Below are 18,778 nucleotides of genomic sequence, written 5' to 3'. Positions count from 1 at the left end.
AATTGAGGTGTCATCAAGGAGGGGGAGCTTCTCTTTGTAAACAGCAGACTGGCAGTCAGGCTGGAGCTGTGTGTTCTGCTCACTGCATTTTTGTGGAACAGCCTGAGCTTGCCTGCTGGACACTCTGGTTGTTGGACTCCACACCACTAACTACTTTAATTGAGATGGGATTATGTCTGTTATGGCAAGAAGGTTTCCCTAATATTATTTTCCCTCATGAGCTAAAATGCAGATCTAACAAAAGGCTCTTTTAGTATCTTTTATTTACCTGGAGGAATGCTTTTATAGCATTTCTTGGTTTGTGCCACCATTGTAAATCACAAAATGAAGAATTACTTTTCACAGGTTATGTGTTGCAAGTGATATTCCATAACCAGGACTGAAAACAAAACCACTGTAAAACATCAAAAACTCCAGTCCAAAGTGTCCCAGACCTCTGGGACATTCTTCAGCAAAACTCAGCACACTGAGTTTTACAGAGCAATGAAACAGGGAAGTCCTGCCTCACACAGAAACAAAAGCCTAGAGGATTAGTCCCTGCAGCTTCAGGGAAACCATTCCAACCTCTGGGCTTCCTAACCTGCCAGCTTATTCTGCTGCTATCACAGATGGGTCTTAAGGAACCCAATTCTCAGCTCTCCAAACATCCTCCTTAGAGGATTTCTCTTTTCTGCTCTGCACCACAGCCTGGGAACTAAGGCAGGGCTGAGGTCACTGCTTCTCCCTTGGTTTGACTTCATGCAATGAAGAAGAGAAATAAAGCCTAGTTTACAATCCCAGCATTTCCTCTCATTGTTACAAGGACCTAGAGGAAATTACAGACATTCTAGTACCTTGTCTCTGTGGGACTTGCCTGTTTCCTCTGGTAAATAACCCCCCACCCCCTCTGCCCCTGTGTAAAGCAGCTGACTCTGGCTCTCACCTATCTTTGGTGCCACAGGGCTGGGAGCTGCAGGTCTCTGCTGTCTTCTGCACCACCTGTGCTCTGTGAAGGTACAGAGGGATCCACATGCCAAGTGCCCCCGTGGCAAAGGAGACAGCTGAGGTGGCCAGGGATGAGAACACATAGCTGCGGCTGGGGACACAAACCAAGAGAAGCTTTCAGGAAAAAAATGAAAAAGCAGCACCCCATGCAGGAGCCAGGGCTTCAGTGACAAAGCCCAGTGCTCCCCCACACTTGCCACCTCCCTTTGCCAAGGTAACACAAGGTACAAAGGAATGGAGAATAAGAAGCATGGAAGGTTCACATGTGATGCTCCGCTGATAATAATAAACTGAACTCATCAGATATGCTGCACTGATTGAGAAGACAATCAGTACTTGGTCACTAGGACATGAGATGTGACTCCCAGGGCTTTCACCCTCATGTCACCCTCATGTCACCTGTTTACTTGGAGGAGCAGCTTCCCTTCTCCCTCCCCATCCATGCCACCATATGGTTACTACTCACATGAACTACCAAAGGCAGCAACACAGAAATAATGATGAATTAGCTCACATCACTTTTCATAGTCCTTTGGCACTGCATGACAGTACCAGGGAGGCATTCTAGCCAGTAGCTCCATCACAGGTTTCCCATCAGAATTACAAGGTAACCCTGAATTCAGAAGTGAAAGTATTTGCACATTCACAGGCCAGATTTCTGGAAGGAAGTGCAGCTGCTGAAGCACTTGTGAGCATGTGAACCTATATGCACACATAAAGTGTCCAAGCACATTCAGTTCTAATGAATTCAGCCACATGTGGCTGTTCACATATATTTAAACTTGCCATAGTGCAAGTTTCTGTGTGTTTTTTTATCTTAAATTGCTAAAACTCTCTTTTTCCCCTCAGCAGAATAGCTCTTTTAAAGAAGAAAAAGGATCTAAGTGTCTGAACAGCAGTGGCACAACAATTAATACAGGAACACAGCAATTTCTACACTTCAAAAGCCTTGATTTGTGTGAAGTATGAGCCAAACAAAGCAGGCTTTTTCTTAGATGTCAATCTTGGAAAGGTTAGAGCAAAACTTGGAATTCATCATTGTCACAGCAGTCAATACCTCATGTAACTGTGATTTTCTTCCCTAGGTCCACAGACTAAACTTCCTGCAACTCCCTGCATGTTGTCACTTTCCAGTCTCACTGTGCTAAATCCAGACCACTGGATGTTCCAATTAAACATTAGAAGCAAAACATGGTTTTTACTCATGCTCTTACTTTCTAATCAGTGCTTTCATGTCTCTCAGCCATGAAGTCCGAGCCTTCAGCTGCCCCCCAAGCTGTTCAGCATTTCCTCTTTTAGCAGCAGGCACAAATATCAAGATGAGTGTCCCTGTTATCATTCCTAGGAGTGGAGATACCTGCAAGAAAGGAGCAGGAATTAGCACAGGAGCCAGGAGGGTTTGCTTTGACTGGTCAGGAAGAAGCAGAGTGCATCCTTTTGGTTTCAGTGACTGCTCCTCACAGCCACTCAGAACCTGTAAGCATTGAGGTATCTGCTCCTTTCCTTCCTCCATGTCATTCCCTGCACTCTCTTATCTCACCCTGGAAACATGCAGCTTTGAAAATACTCTGAGTAAGGCAGTCCATTGTGTTCATAAGTACCAAGATTCATCTAAACATCATTCTTGAGTGATGTTTAACTCTGGAAACTGACTCCCAGCTGGGATGAGAGACCAGCTGGTTTCTGGGTGAGTGCAGAGGCCTTTTAAAGGCAATTAGACCAGCTGAAAGATTTTTGGATGTAGGAAACGTTGGCTTTGAAAACCCTTGCTTGATACACATCCCTCTTCCAGCTAACCCACAATGGCTTCCTGTTTTCAGGCATCTTCCTCAGTACAACAGACCAAGAAACATTGAAAATTCAGGCTGGAAGACAGGGAAATACATTCAAGGGCTTGGTTTCCCAATACCCAACCCTTCCTCCCAAGCATTAGGCAAAAATACAAAGATCCCACAGCATTTTGTAAGCTATAAGAACTATTCTTGTTTTGACACTGAAACTCCATTATTGTCAGAATGGAAAATAGCTCTATCAGGAAAATAGGAACATGGCTTTCACTGAACTATCATCTCATCTAGACATGCTATTTAAAAAATAATTCCTGTCCAAGGAAAAAAAAAAGGCAAAAAAAAAAAAAAGGCAAAAAAAAAAAAGCTTCCATTATTAATCTAAGAATGCCCTTTACACATGGAGCAGTGTTTCATGTCCAAAAATTACAAACTCCCAATCCTTCTAAGGAAGGAAAGACAAAAGTATTTCAGAACTTAAAAATCAGGAAAATCACTCATCCAGGAATACACTGAAGCCTGATATGCTATCCTCATGACAGCTGAACAGAAGACACAGAACTGGTAAAAAAAATATTGGAAATGCTGTTTTTTCTACAGCCAAATGATTGTGTCTTTGATTTTTATCTAAAAGCTTAAGTGCCCATCAGGACAATATCCATGGGCACTCAGTAATGCTGCAGTGAAACACTTTCTTTATTGTTAGATCCAGAGACAAAGCTGCCACTTGTCCATGTGCCCTTCTGTCTTTTTCAGCCCACTGAAGTGTGGATTATTCCTGACCTCTTCTGTATTTGGAGCCCACAGGAGATCACAGAGGGAAGCATCATCTTGGGGAATCATTCCCATCTCACAAGAGCACAACAATTGCCACAGGGATGGAAGCTGCCTTACACTGATGTCTGGATGCTTTTTGTATGTGCTGTGTGACTACAAAGACTCAGCAGTGCTGTTCCAAGCAACCCCCACAGATGTGTGCAGCTCATCAGATTCCCCAGCTTTTGTACAGCCAGGGAATCCTGCACCAAGGTGTCATTTATAGTGGAAATCATGACCTGTAAGGGGTACAGTCTTGCAGACAGCCTGGATTTCTTAGAATTACTATGAAGACACCATCTGAAAAGTCCAAGTTATGATCTCTTTTCACAGATTTGGGCTTTACAGACAGATTTGGGTTTTCCAAGAGTGCTCCAGTTAAAAGCCCACTGACCAGAGGACAGGCTTTGGGGTTTCCACTCCTTGTATCTGCCTCTGCTCAGAAGTTCATGTTACTCTTAAATATTTCTGCTAATGAGGCAGCATCCTCCTGGTGGGAAGATTTAGGCTACTCCACTTTCCACTCCAGGTGCTCAGCTGGAAACTGCTCTCCACTCTCCCAGATGAACAGTTCATGGTGATGCTCCTGGCTTTGCTTACCCTGGGCATGGCCTGTGTCACAGAGGGCATATTTGCTTCAGATGGGAACCCTTGCATTTCATCACCAACTGTTATGAACAGTGCTGGCCTGAGCTTCATGGTCTCCATGAAGTGCCAGAGCCAGAGAATGCACCTCACATGCCACCCACAGCACCAAAGGTCAGAAACCAGTTCTGCTGGGCCACTTCCTCTCAGCTCTTTCAAGACATCTTTGTGTGCAGAAGCTGTTTGTGAGTATGTGATTAGAGTGGATTATCTTTTCAGCCCATTTATCGGGGTCCCAAGAGGTTAAAATAGAAGGAAATGGAGTGTCTCAGGGCAGAAAAACAAGCGGAAACTGGAACAAAGTGTTTTTTCCTCAAAGCCGGAAGCCATTCTCAGAGTTTCTTGACAGCAGGAGACTGAAAGACTGTGGAGTTGATTTAAGGCCAATGCCTCGTCTTCCTGTCCCCATGATTGATTGATTGATTGATTGATAACAAAGTGATTGGGAAATTCTTGCTCCCAAGCAGGGAAAACTACAAGTCCCACAAGCCAAGCCCACATATCTGCTTAGAGAGTGCATCTGCCATGCACTCAACATCCCCAGATGTCATTTCCAATCCTTCACCTCCCAGATACAATAACAGGTTGAGCCATTGTGTGATGGGGCTCTTCCTAACACTCATCAACCAGCCAGCTCTCATTAATTTGTGTCATTAAGAGGGACTTACCCGCAGTGCCCAGTGCCAGTCTCCAGCAACCTGCTTCACACTCGAGCCCGTGATGTACCCCAAGCCACTGCAAGAAAGGCCAGGAGAGAGTTGGTCAGAGCTTGAGTGTGCCACACTCACAGCTGTTCTCAGACAAAGGCAAAGAGAGGCACAGCCAACTGTGTGTCCTCAGCTCTCTTGTCCTACAGGAAGAAATATGGGGATTGAAGCAGATGGTGGCTAATATGGGACTCTACCCAGCACTGCTGATCTAAAAATGTCCAAATCTGATGGAAATTTGGAAGTTTGCAGCTGACCTTTCAATCTACAGTGGAAGGAAAGAAAGACTTTAAAAAAATTTATTTCCTAATTTCACTTCTACATCGGGCCTTTCTCTTTACTAATATGAATATTAAGCAATTTTATGTTCAAGCTTTCAGTTAAAAAAAGCCCTTCAAGGACAGGCCATATTCCATCATTAGATTTTTTTCTTCTTGCCACTAAATAGTACTTGGCTCTAATTAAGCAGGAAGAGTCTATTTTCTATTAGCTTGGAAGAAAAACCAAGAAGAACATGCAAGAAGTTTAACAGGAGACCTTCAGCCACATTTAAGAAAAAAGATGCATCACAAGGAACTAAAGGTGAACACGGCCACGTTTCTCCCAAGATGAACTGAAGGTAAATACCCTTTTTCAAAACTGCTGCATTTTCTGCTGAGATTGCCTTGGCTAAAAGTATCCAGGACTGCAGTGGGGCAACTGTGATCCCCCCTCTCCAACCCCCCCTTCCTTTATTGAACAGTCTGCTAAGCTTTGGAGATTGTCAGCTCTAACCTCCCTAGAACTGGACATTTTATCCATTCAGGCCCCAAAATCAAACCATGAATCATCACAGACTGGTTTGGGTTGCAAGAGACCTTAAAATCCATCCAGCTCTGTCCCCTGCCATGGGCAGGGACACCTTTCACTGTCCCAGGTTTTTCCAAGCCCTGTCCAACCTTGGGCACTTCCAGGGATCCAGGGGCAGCCACAGCTGCTCTGGGAATGTGGGCCAGGGCTTCACCACCTTCACAGGGAAGAATTTCTTCCTAATATCCAATCAAAACCTCTTTCAGTTTACAGACCTTGCTCTATCCTCCATGGCTTTGTAATCCACACTGCTGCTGGATATTGAGACAATGAAGTCCCAGAATCAGGCTCAACAGGATGAATATTTGTAATTTCTTTTTAGTTCATTGAATTTTCTATGTGAATACTTGGAATCCTTAGTACTCTTGGCAAAATATTCTTTCCACCAGTTAAGGATCTGTTTCTCTCTTTTTCCCTCAAGAGCAAAAGGATGTTTGTGAGTTTTATCTCACAGGTAAGTGCTCCAGCTTGTAAAATGCACCACCAGAAGTTTTTCTCTGGTTTGGACTATGTTGCCCATGTATTCTCTGGTGGAAATGAACTTGTATTGCCCTTTTTCCCAGGATGTTGTCCAGCTCTGGAAAATGGTATGCAAACTATGCAAAGCCACCTTGCTGACAATCTCACAATAGAGGGTAAGCCATTATTTTAAAAAACTAAAAATAATGACAGATTCCCTCCTGTCCCAACAATCAGATACTGTGTTGGACTGATAAAGAAATTCCACTGAAAGAAAAAGTCAGCTAAAATATTTTTATTCCATTTCCACCCCATTGCTGTAAAAAAGTAGGAAAAAAACTAAATAAACCAAGAACAAACTTCCCAAAAGTCACACATGAACCAGTAACACGTCCAAAAAAGAATCTAATTCCTGCAACTAATTAGTCACTGCTCACAATATTTTCCTGTCTGCATTCCAGCCAAAGTCAAGCACTATCATCATTAGCAATTTCAGATCTATGTGAGTTTATTTAAGAGAAAAGCCATAAGCAGATAGAAGAACCTTTGTGTCACTTACCTGCCCAGAGGAATTGCAAAGTAGAAAACAGAGAGCATCAGGGTCCTTGTGTTTTTGGTGAACAGGTCTCCAATGATGGTTGGTGCAATAGTAGAGTAACTCGCTTCACCAATGCCAACCAAACCCCGGGAGAGCACAAAGAGCCAGAAATACTGAGAAAAGAAATAGAAACATTAGCAGGTCCCCCCTTGGCTCTTTTAACTCAGGATGGACAGCAGTCAGGGAAATACAAATTCATGTGACTGGAAAATGATCCTCCTGCATGCATTTATTTTTAGAACTTCAGAGCTGTTTCATTTGTTTTTTGCCCAGAAGAAAGGGATGGTATTTTTTTGTGAAGATTTACAGGCATGAAAGAAAAGTAATAATAAAACATTTACTCAGTGACATTCAAGAACATTTCCTAAAAGAGGCAGAAGATCCCCAGTTTGTTCCCAGATCCCAGCTCACTCTTGCTGCTTTGGGAAGGCCTGGGGAGGTGGGTGAGTGCAACAAACCCTGCTCTGGGATCCAGGAACAGCAGCTCCTGCTGAGCACAACCCATCCTCCCCCGTGTGCCAAGGACAGCTTCTACTGGGAAATCCTAAAGGCTCTTCAAAGCTGGGAAAGAGTGGAACCTGAAATCCCTCCAACTAAATGTCCTTCTTCACTAAAAGCTATGGAGTGACAGAATCTTTCAAAGGTGCTGAGCACCCATCTCACTCCACTGGCCTTGAACAGCAGCAGACACCCCCCAAAACTGTCAGAGGAGACCTGAGCTTTACTGGGAACAGAGGAACATCTGTGTCCTCTGTAAGCAGGACCTGCAGGGAATGACCCAGAGCCACACAGGGCAGGGGCATTCAGCTGCCCAGGGAGCACCTGCCTCTCTGGGTGAAGGGCAATCCCACAGGATGGGGATATATTGAAAAACAGGCAACCCCAACATCTGGGAATGACTGGCATCTGACTCCATTGATTTAGAATGCTGAACAATTGCTTTATTAAAACTATATTACATTATACTATACTTTAGTAAAGAATACTAAAAGGATACTTTACTATACTATACTATACTATACTATACTATACTATACTATACTATACTATACTATACTATACTATACTATACTATACTATACTATAAAGATACATACTAAAGAAAACTCATTTCTGTCTCCAGACAATCAGTACACAGCTTTTTCCAACTGGCCAAGGAAACAAAACAAGCCTCAGTAGAATCCAACTGACACATCACTTCAGGTAAACAATCTCCCTAACATATTCCACATGTGCAAAAACAACGGGAGCAGCAAGTAAAGATAAGAATTGTTTTCTCTTTCTTCTCTCTGTTCAGAGAATGTGAATGCCACAAGGATATACTTCACATTCAGCACCACACTATCTAAAATGGTCAAAAAGGAATTGCTTATGCAATAGAATTTTTTAAATGGCCCATTTCAATCAACACTTTCATGAACTGTGAGGACCTGATTTTCAACCTAAGCTCTTTCACTGCCACTGCAGTTTTCTGGGTGCTGCTGGGTGCAGGCTAAGACACAATGCTTTGATGCCTGAATACCAGATACATGAGAACAAGCAAACTCTCAGCCATCTAAGCAGCTTGAGCTACACCCAGAAATAATTGCAGGGACAGAAATGAAGCAGTCAATGCAGAAAGTTGTAAGCACAGGGAGATCTATTTCTACAAATTTAACCTCTACAAATCCTCAATTTGATGTCATTTTTCTGTAGATCATTTGTGAGAAGAACAGCAGGGATTTAAACTGAAGGAAGGCAGGTTTAAATTAGATATTGTGAAGAAATTCTTCCCTGAGGGTGGTGAAGCCCTGGCACAGGGTGCCCAGAGCAGCTGTGGCTGCTCCATCCCTGGAAGTGTCCAAGGAGAGGTTGGATGGGGCTTGGAGCAACCTGGGACAGTGGAAAGTGTCTCTGCCATGGCAGGGGGTGGGATGGGATGGGCTTTAAGTTCCTTCCCAACCCAAACCAGTCTGTGATTCTATGCTTATATGTCCTTAACCACGAAAATGCTTTGGGAAAAATGAGAAATTACCAATTCTCCTTCTTCAGATAGGAAAAAGTCAAGGGAAATGACTGATTCTGTGCCCTACAGCAAAGCCAAGCTAGAGTACAAGTCTCATTCACAAACATGGAAAATGCCATGCAGACTCCAAGCCATGTGCCTCAGTCATAAATACATCCATCAGCAGACAAAAATCTACCACTGACACGTTTGCATTGCTTTCCTCACTGTAACCCCTGGTTGAAAAGAATACTTTGAGGATTCCAACAGCCACAAAAACAAAATACTTTCGTGTACCCTTCACTTCCTCATATTTTGGTGTGAATTCTGGAGCAATATGCATTTTCTGCAGGAATACAAGTTCCTTGTTTGCTGGCAGGGTGTGTGCAGCGCTGCTCACATTCATACACCTCCCACAAGCTGCACACACATAACTCACACACGTGGGTGTGAGCAGAAAGGGCAATACTGTGACTCAAGAGATTTAATTTCTGTCAATTTCCCAATGCTCAACCACTCCACTGCAGAAATATGCTGGCAGTCATTGGTGCACAGGTAACCAATGTATTTTGAATGAGCAACAGTATTTATAACGTGCTGAAAGGCTTAGTCATGCAGAATTAGAAAGCAGGGAACTGCAGGCTGGCTGTGGTTTCTGAGGAAGTTTAGATCTGGATCACAGAGAGGGTGACAGGCAAAGTAGTCACCTGCCTGGGATGAGCATGGACAGTGTTACCTACAACTGGGGAATGACAAGTTTGTAAATGCACTGGATGTTCCTCAAATTTGAAATACCTACAGAAAAACGAGACAATTTTGTGCTCACCAGCCTGTATTGCCCCCAGTGGATGCACTGGGTAGGAATTTCCTCCAAACTGCTGTGAGAAGGTTCCTCTCACAATCCTTGTGCAAAGCAGGAAAACTGTGCCAAGTATTCCTCCTGTGGTAGGGTGACTCAGTTTCATCAACAGCATGGAATCAGATGCCCAATACCATGAAATCATCTGCAACAAGTAACACATCCACTCTTCTCTCTCAGTTCCTCTGCAAATCCTTCTCCCTGGCTTCTCCCATGCTGACACACCCCAAATATCTGTTTAATAGCTAAACTATGTTTTTTGAAGCAGTGGTATTCAAACTTAAGTAACAAGATTTTTACTTCATCTGGGAATAAAAGCAGTCTTAAAAAGCATAATCCACATAAAGACTTGAATAGTACTGCCCTTCTGATATCAGATATTCAAGACTGCAGACCATGCAGACATTAAGTTGTGACAAGGAGATTAAACACACAAAAATCTAAAACAATTTAGGGAATTATTTATAGTTGGTTCTATACTGTGCCTGGTTTTGGAGCCATATATCTAGGATTAAACAGCTAATTCCTCTTCTTACCAGTTCTTTGGGATCTTTGGGTAGTCTGCAGCCTGTTGGAACTCATATGATAAAATTAATTTGCTAAAATGAGCTGGGACCCCCATCTTCCATCTCTAATCAGTCACTCAAAACTTATGTTTTAGTTGTCTCTGGAGAGGGACAGCTGGGGAGCTTCCCAGTGGTCCCATCCATGACAGGCCTTGTCTTTTTGTTTTCCATATAAGAAGACAAAAATACAAACAAAACAACTCTAAAATTCTTATGCTGGTGCTCATTTGGGCCACAGGCATTCCATGAACCACTCAGAAACTGGTCCCAAAACCACTCCATATGCAACACAGACAGCTGCTGTTTTTTGTGTACATTTATGCACCTACACCCATAGAACATCCCTTTTCCTCTCCAAGTGTATGTGGACATGACAACCTGCACAAACACGTGGCAAAGTAAGATATTCCACGTGCTGAGGGAAATTCTGTTCTCCCCCACAGCTGTAGCAGGACACCTCTGCCATTTCCTCTGCACTGGATTTTCCCCCCACTGCTTCTCCATTTATGTCCTACCTCAGGGTTCTCAGGAGTTTAATGAAAGAAAAAGGGCTGACACCAGCTCAATTCTGCCAGTGCTCAAAAGCAGAACAGGCAGCTCAGACTTTGACTGAATTTCACTGTTCCCCAAGCAGAAATTGATATATATTGAAGAAGCTAGTTTCTTTCTATATGACTTGGTAACTCTGCTGTAATTTGTCCATCTGTGAAAGTAGGTTTCTGGCAGGAAAACTGAAAATATCTGAGTCAGCTTTCAGGACCTGAATTAATTCCTTCCCCATAGGTTAAGCCCAGCAACCTCAACCCTTATCAGCAGTGTTTTCCTAAAATGAAATGCCTGAAACTGAAGTTATTTTGAAACAAGGTGCTAGCAGGGGAGGCAATTAATTTGTCTTTAATTTTGGAAAGCAGTGATATCAGAGACTGTCTGCACCTCCATGAGAGCTGCCAACATCTCCTGGTTTGGAGAGATGCAGAGGGTGTTTTGGGATGGGTTCCCAGCCTCAATCCCCCTCCTTGCCCGTGTGCCAGCCCAAGGTGCAGCTCCCTGGTGTGCTGGGATTCTGCAGCCTGTGGCACCAGCCTGGCTGTGGCACTGGGAAGGGATACCTGAGCCACACAACCTGGCTGCTACCAGTTCCAGGATTCAGGGTGCAAAAGGGCTTCCAGTCCCTTTCTCCAACTTGTGTGGCTGGTGAGACACAAGCCAGGGAAGATTCCAGTGCACAATAAACCATCAACATATGGAAAGAATGTTGGCTGCAGAGACCCAGAACTGCCCCAGCCTTCCTGGGAATTTCCCTTCAAGAGATGACATCACCAGAAATTAATGCAGGGAGAAAGCACTCACAGCTATGAATGGGAGGTACAAAGGGTCAATGGATGTGCTCTCTTCTTCCCATCTCCTAAATATATAGAAGGAAAAACACCCTCTAATCATAAAGCAAAAGAAACCAAATTTCTCAAAACAGAAGTGAGTTTCAGAAAGGATATAAATCCTTATCCCTTGGGGATGTGCCAATAAGGAATAGAAAATTCTACCTACAAACTTCTACATTTCTTAAACTGTCAGCAAGCCACAGACAACAGGAGTGACAGATCATGGGGTCCAAGGGACCTCATCTCATTACTGCCACCAGTGTCACCAAACACTAGAAGCTATGGATGTGACACTCCTTCCAGAATTTACATCTGAAAAAAAGCTTTCATGTTTGGAGTTAAATATTCATAATACAGAACCATTGAATTGTTTAGGTTAGAAAAGACCTCTAAGAACATCAGGTCCCACAGATAAAATGTACAGTGTGGTTTCTATCCACACCTTCATACTGACTTTACTCTCAATCTCCTGCACACATAAATGTTTGATGGCCTAGGACACATGACTGGCTTTAATCATGTTTGGTGAAACCTCCTAATTATACATTTATCCTAGTTGTATAGACCATTCAGGGAGTAATGTGTGTTTTAAGAGGTCTAATTACAGCTTGAAGTTCTTTCTCCTTTTTTAATTAGTTAACAAAAGGAATAAAGCCACTGGGTCTTTAAAAGATTATCTGCCAGTGGTAAACCTATAATCTGCCAAATATGTGTACAACTCTGAGCCACCAGATTTACTGTCTAAAGAATCATATGATCCTTAAGCTTTGTTTATTAAGTATTTGCATTTGAATGTGGAATAGCTTGCAAGGGTCTCAAAAGAAGCTGAACACATGCTCCTTTCAGATGAGGGACACATGGACTGAGGAGATCCCACAGACAGAGACACTCCAGAGACATGAATTCCTGTGTGTGCACAGCACCAATGCAAACCATGTTTAAATCTGCTGTTGCTGGCCCAGAAGATGGATCTTTTATACTGCTACAGCACCTGCACCCTTCCCTGTGTGAGGATGTTGATAACTCCTGTGGATAATGCATTTAGCTGATGTAAAAGAGGACTCAGTACCATTAAATTCCTCTTTGAGCTGAGCTTTGCCATATTTTCCTTCTTTTATTTTATAAACATCATGCAAAAAATCAAGAATATAGGATCGGGGTTTGCATCCTTTGAAAGAAGATGTGCATGAATTCATTCCTACCACAGGCAGCTAGGGTTGCCACACAGAGCCTAAAATGTGGTGAACTGACAATAAACTAAGGGGAAAGCATTGGGATTGACCTCGTTTCCCTGAGTTACACTCCTGCATTTCTCCAGCTGGCTGAGCCTTGCACTGGGCAGCCAGGGTAGCACAGCAGTCAAAGTGATCAGTTGGATAAATCTGAGCCACTGCAGGAGCCATTTGAACAAAGTAAAGCCCACAGGGCTCAAGAATCGATTCAAGGGCTGCACAACAGTGCTTCCCCCTGACAGCTGCACTCCCATGCAAGAATTTGCCCTCCTCGAGCAGACCCTGTAATTTCTGGCCAGGCAAACACCACTTCCTCCTCTGCTCCAGTAAGTTTTCCCAGCACTCTGCAGGGTTGAAATGGTTAATGATGACACACCCCACCTTCTGCCAAAAGATGCACCATTAACTATGAGGTAAGCCAAAGCAGGAACCTGCTCTGGGTATCGGGGTGGTGACTAAGAGCATTGACTCCTGCACAGTCACAGCTCAAATTCCAGCTCATTAGCTGAGAGCACTGGAATGACATTACATATTTGCTTAAACACTAAAAGCTCCAATTCTCTCAGCCCTCCCAGGAATGAGGGCTCACCTTGAAAAATGTGAGAGTTTCTAAGTCAAACAAGGACACTGACATAGCATGGGAGACAAGCTGACATTAAACAATGAGGTTGATGTTTCAAATTCCATTCTGTGCCTGGGTGGATGACAAAGGCCACAGCAGAACAGATAAGCTTAAATACATCTTCCAGCATTGTGCACCCCTAAAGCTTTAAGGATTTTGCATATATATCAGCAAAGCACCTGGCTTCCACTGCTGGATACAAGTTCTGGGCACAAATATTTGATGGGAATGCTATGTCAAATCCAGATGTGAAACTCAAAGTTACATGCCTCACCTTCTCAAACATCAATGGTTCTAACTTTTCTCTAATAAAAGCAGAATAAATATTGTAAAGAGCCAGAGAGGAACTACACAGTACTGGTGAATTGCTCTATGCCAATCCTGAAGAACATGTCCTCCTGTCAAGTTCAGTCCAGATTTTTAAGTAACTGAATATTCACTCCAAATTTTGGCCATCTGATGTCTTACCATCTGGGAGATCTTTGAGCAGGAACAAAGGAAGACGAATTTCTTTTTCTTTATTGACAAGTAATCTTACCTAATCCCTCGTGGGAGTTGCCAGCCAAGAGACCAAAATACAAACCAGCATGAGGGCAAAGCTGTGCACTGAGATGTTTTGTTGATCAGTACTTTCCTCCCCTGTTCAGGGGTTGGCTAAGCACTGGTTTCAGGATTCCCTCCAACCAAAGGGAGTGGGTTATGCTCAGTCTCTGGGTGGTACAATGGGCACATGCTCAGGTTATCAGCTCTGAGTCAATGCTGAGAGTTAGCAGTGTTTATCTCTGCTGTAGAAATACTCAGTTCACTGAGAAGCTGATGCTAGAACTACCTGTCAGATAAACCTAATTATGAACCACCCTTCTCACCTCCAGCAAGAGTTCTCCCCTTATCAGCCCCGAGTCCTGCACCCAGGGCAGATGCACTGCAGCTGCTGCTTCTTCTGCCATTTGTCCCACTGCAGGGAAGTGACTGGGTTTAGATTCCTCTTTTCTTCCCTCATTGTGTGTGTTGTCACTCAGTGCCTACTTCTCACTCCCCATCTCTTTCATCACAACTGCTCTGTAAGTCATTACTGCACACAACACTTCCCAGAACTTCCATCACCACTGGATTCTATTTAAGTTCTACAGTTTCCTCCCTTCAAACAGAACCCTTGATGCTAAATCCATCATCCATCACCATTTTTTAACTGCTCTTCTCCTTTGCAGGCACTCAGAGAATAAGAGAATACCTGAGACTGGAAGGAGTTTTGGAGATAGTCTGGTCCCCATCCCCTGGTTGCAGCAGGATCAACAACAGGCTGTCAGGATAATGTCCAGCTGAGCTTTGAGTATCTCCAAAGATGAAGGAGTCACAGCCATGATGGACTCCTGTTGATGATGAACCTGTTGCAGTGTTGGACCATCTTCAAAAATTGCTTCTTCTTATGTTTAAGTGACATTTCCAGTATTTTAGTTTGTGCCCCTTGCCTCATCTTTTCACTGGGGACCTTTGAGAACAGTCTGCATCTTTACAGCTCCCATCAGGTATCAACACACACCAAAGCAGCACTGTGGGCTCTATGGGGACAGCAGCACTTCTACAGTGAGGATAACACTTTGACAAAGGTAAAGTATTTAAATTCAGTTAAATCCATATGGCAGACACCATCTCATATTTGCTGTCTCTGCCACATTCACACTAGCCAGGTTTTGCTTCACTCCTTTTCCCTTAAGCCTGCTTGGCATAGAAAGTATACCAGTTTAAATATTTATGTCTGGCAAAGGAGGCATCTCTTAACCAAAGATCCTCCCCTCAACTCTCACAAGCAGGTCACTAAAATTCAAGTGCAAATGCCCCAGGCTTTCTTCCTTCAAGTGTTCACAGGTTTATTCCCACATTCACATTAGTTTTATTCACATGTATTTATTCCACATAGGCTAGCTGTGTTACAGATGAGACACACCAAGATTTAACAGCAAGCTACTGATTTATTGAAACCTTAATGCATTTGATTAATCATTTGCTCAAGGGTCAATACTGAAACCCTTTGCATTTGGGATGGACTTATACAACAGCTTCTAAAGCAGGTCTGATTCCTCTGCAGCATCCATTTACACTTTGTCAAACACTTCCAAACTTCAGCTCATTTGGATGCATTAAGTGTCTCACTCATTCTCAGCTCTGAACACCTCACCTTTGAACAATTCCCTTTTGGGAAAATTCAGCTGCTACTCAGAGCCCTAAGAGGAGAAAAGAGACTACAGCAAGCAGAAAGAGATCAAAATACATATTTAAATATAAAAATGAGCAAGGGAGATGAAGCAAAGTCCACTCACCTTTCCTTTGATTGTCTCTAGTATTTGTTAATGGCTTTAGTTCTCTCAGGTAGCCTGTTCAGGCACACTTAATAGAATGTGGAAAGTTTTATTTGGGAATGCACTTAAGATTCTGACTGATTAAAGCATCCCTATGAGATTTATATTATTATTTAGTATATAAAAATAACCAATGAAGACAGTAAGATACTCCTTTTTATACTCCTCACACCCTTCAATCAGCAACTAAAGTGTTTAACAACTGCAAACCTACAGGGAGACTCTAAAGTGAAACACCCAATTAAGTGTTCTGGAGATAAAAAACAAACCCAAAGGACCCTGGAAGTAGCAAGACTCCCACAGCAGTTCTTCCACAGAGCTGCTTTGTGCTTCAGAGGGACAAAAACCCATGGCAAGGTTTTCTGAGCTATTTGCAAATGTTGAATGTGAAAATCCCTTTCAACACTAAAATTGCAGTGTCTGAAATCCAGGTTCCCATCTCTCTCCTCCCTCCAAAGCTGTGGCAGTCCTGAGGGAATCCTCTCTTGCTTTTCAGTCATTTTTGGGCAGCACAAAAAAAAAAAAAAAAAAAAGAGCAAGCCCAATTCCCATTCTGCATCCCATTAGGGAGTGTAATTACAAGACACTGGGTGATGAAGCAGCACCACCAGGTCCTGAAAATGAGCTGAGTAAAGACAAAGCAGCATTTCAGCTCTCTAACTGAAGGGGTTTTCATTTGATTGACCTGCCCATGGTAAAAACACTACAACATGCAAATGGTGGGATTTACATTCTCCTCAGTTTAGTTTCTTGGTCATTAATATTGGATTAATGACAGGGAGCTGGGATGAAATGAGGAGGGAGGTTCCAGATTACTCACACACCAAACCCCATGGAGCAGATGCAATGTTGCTGTAAAATAGACCTTAAAGAAAAAGGCTGATGTTCAAATAAATCACAGGGTTGATAAAGAGCCCCATGTTCCCAGTGCCTGGTAGGAGACAGAGTTAAAACATTTCATCCTTGGCTGTGGTGTAAGGCCCAGAGGAGTCCATGGCCCTTCACATGGCTGAAATAGTGGTCATTTATCCCTGTTACAAAACCATTACACCAGAATGTATCTTCCAAAACTGCTCCCCTAAGAACATTGATAGTTCTGGGTTGGAAGCAAATGGCTGCTTTTTGTTCCAGATCTGTCAGGTGGGACACACTCACCAGCACTTGCCTCAAATATCTCTGGCATTAGGCACTATCACAGTTTCCTTCCTGAGATGTGCAAACACAGCCATAATCACTAAAATAGGGACTGGAAGAAATACAATGTGTTTTTGCAACTGTGGAAACACTGCAAGGTTTTTGACAGACTCAGGCTCCCAAATGCAGCTGGAATGTGGGGTGGCATTCACTGAGCCAAAGGATGTTCACAGGCAGCAATGGGCTACTGTGTCCCACCACAGATGGGGCACAAGCAAAGCCTAAATCCAAGCAACAAAGAGATGCCAGTTTTTTCAGAACAAACATTTTGGGGCATTGATACCTAGCACTAAGAACATCTGCCCCTCCAGTGATGTCTACAGAAATGTGTGAGACCCAACTTCTTTAACATGATGGGCTGTCTTGGCTCAAACTCTTTGGTTTGGACCAATTCTTAAGCAAAAATTATTCAAGCAAATCCATCAGGTTGGATTGGAGATTCTTGGAGAGCACAACCCCACATCCCTATCCCTGAAACCATTGCAGAAACTGGTTTCTCAGCACCCTTTGAAAAAAGCTTCATCCCACTGACTGAGACACCCAGGTGTGAACACTTTGCCTGCACTAGACACATTTTCAAGCATAGAACAAGTTTTGAGAGTGCATGAAGGACACATTTTAAGGGAATCCCTCAAGGTTTAAATTAAATTAGCACAAAGTTACAGTCCCTGCAACTTTTCCCATACTCTTGGTTCTGCTGATTCTTGGCATATTTTGCTTTGCATATGCTAAAAATCAAGTACACCAGCAGGTCAGCTCTTGCAGGCAACTTTGCTGAAGAACCATTTAAATCATTCCAAACTCTGATTTTTGCTCCTGCTTTCTGTTTTCACGCTTCCCTGGGCTTGCTGACTCAATCAAGATCCAGAGGCCTCCAAGAACCCTGCAGAAGGCTGACCTTGCAGTATGTTTGGCCCATATCTGAGAGATGCCTCTCTTCTAGCACCAGATTTCCAGAGAGAAGGTGGTGCATCTACCAATTCCTTCTACTTCAGAGTTGCTTCTTATTCATGATCTTCCTTGAACAGTTGTCATGTTCCTTTTTGAAGGGTTATTAATTGACAAGGTTTTGTCGTGCTGTAGCTTAATTTCATTCTTTAAATCCAGCCTGTCTGACAAAATGACAGCCTATTAAACCACACTAAACACATTTGGATGTTTTGTGACTATCTTCTCATGAGGCTCCATCACTCATGTTTTCAGAGTTGATGATCAGCACCACTCCCAGGGATTTCCAGTTCAAAATCTATTAAGGAGGGTTGAGATTAGTACTCTAATTTGACTTATCTGAATTGCAAATGCAGTGTTTTGTGTAGCCTGGGAACTTTATACATTTAAAAGAAATGTCAACACTTCAAAAGACTAATTTAGCACCTGGTACTGTAAAACATTTCCATTTTCCCCACTATTTGCACATGACTTAGAACATAATGGTCCTTTTCTCAGCCTTTATGCACAACCCAGGAGGCCAAGGCTGTGTGGCCATTGAGGAAGCACTTACACTTCCCAAGGAGTGACTGATGCATTTGGATCAGCAGGCGACCAGGAGCTCAACCAAAGAAAGGCTCAAATCCATACTTTTGCATCTGAACAGAAGCCACAGCCTGAATAACACATTCTCTCTCTCCTGCATCCTGTTTTTCAGGACAATACACACAACCTTCAAGAACCATCCTGCTAATAGAAAGTTTAGATTTGTTTCCAGGCCTCCTAATGAGCCTGAACCTGGGATGAATGGAT

General features: G+C 43.1%; 1 protein-coding gene across 1 annotated transcript in view; it reads right to left on the bottom strand.

Annotated features, from left to right (window-relative positions):
- LOC311161478 (sphingosine-1-phosphate transporter SPNS2-like) overlaps positions 1 to 18,778 on the bottom strand; it is a 135,481-nt gene that overhangs the window by 46,120 nt on the left and 70,583 nt on the right. The window contains exons 4-7 of the mRNA XM_084219087.1: positions 6,807 to 6,958; positions 4,901 to 4,967; positions 2,199 to 2,341; positions 923 to 1,075 (exon numbers count right to left, since the gene is read on the bottom strand). Coding sequence (XP_084075213.1) covers positions 923 to 1,075; positions 2,199 to 2,341; positions 4,901 to 4,967; positions 6,807 to 6,958 — 515 coding nt within the window. The remainder of the gene's footprint in view (positions 1 to 922; positions 1,076 to 2,198; positions 2,342 to 4,900; positions 4,968 to 6,806; positions 6,959 to 18,778) is intronic.

This window comes from Fringilla coelebs (assembly GCF_963513975.1).
Source record: "Fringilla coelebs genome assembly, chromosome: 20".
NCBI classification, from domain to species: Eukaryota; Metazoa; Chordata; class Aves; order Passeriformes; family Fringillidae; genus Fringilla; species Fringilla coelebs.
This window is presented reverse-complemented; position numbering and strand designations above follow the sequence as displayed.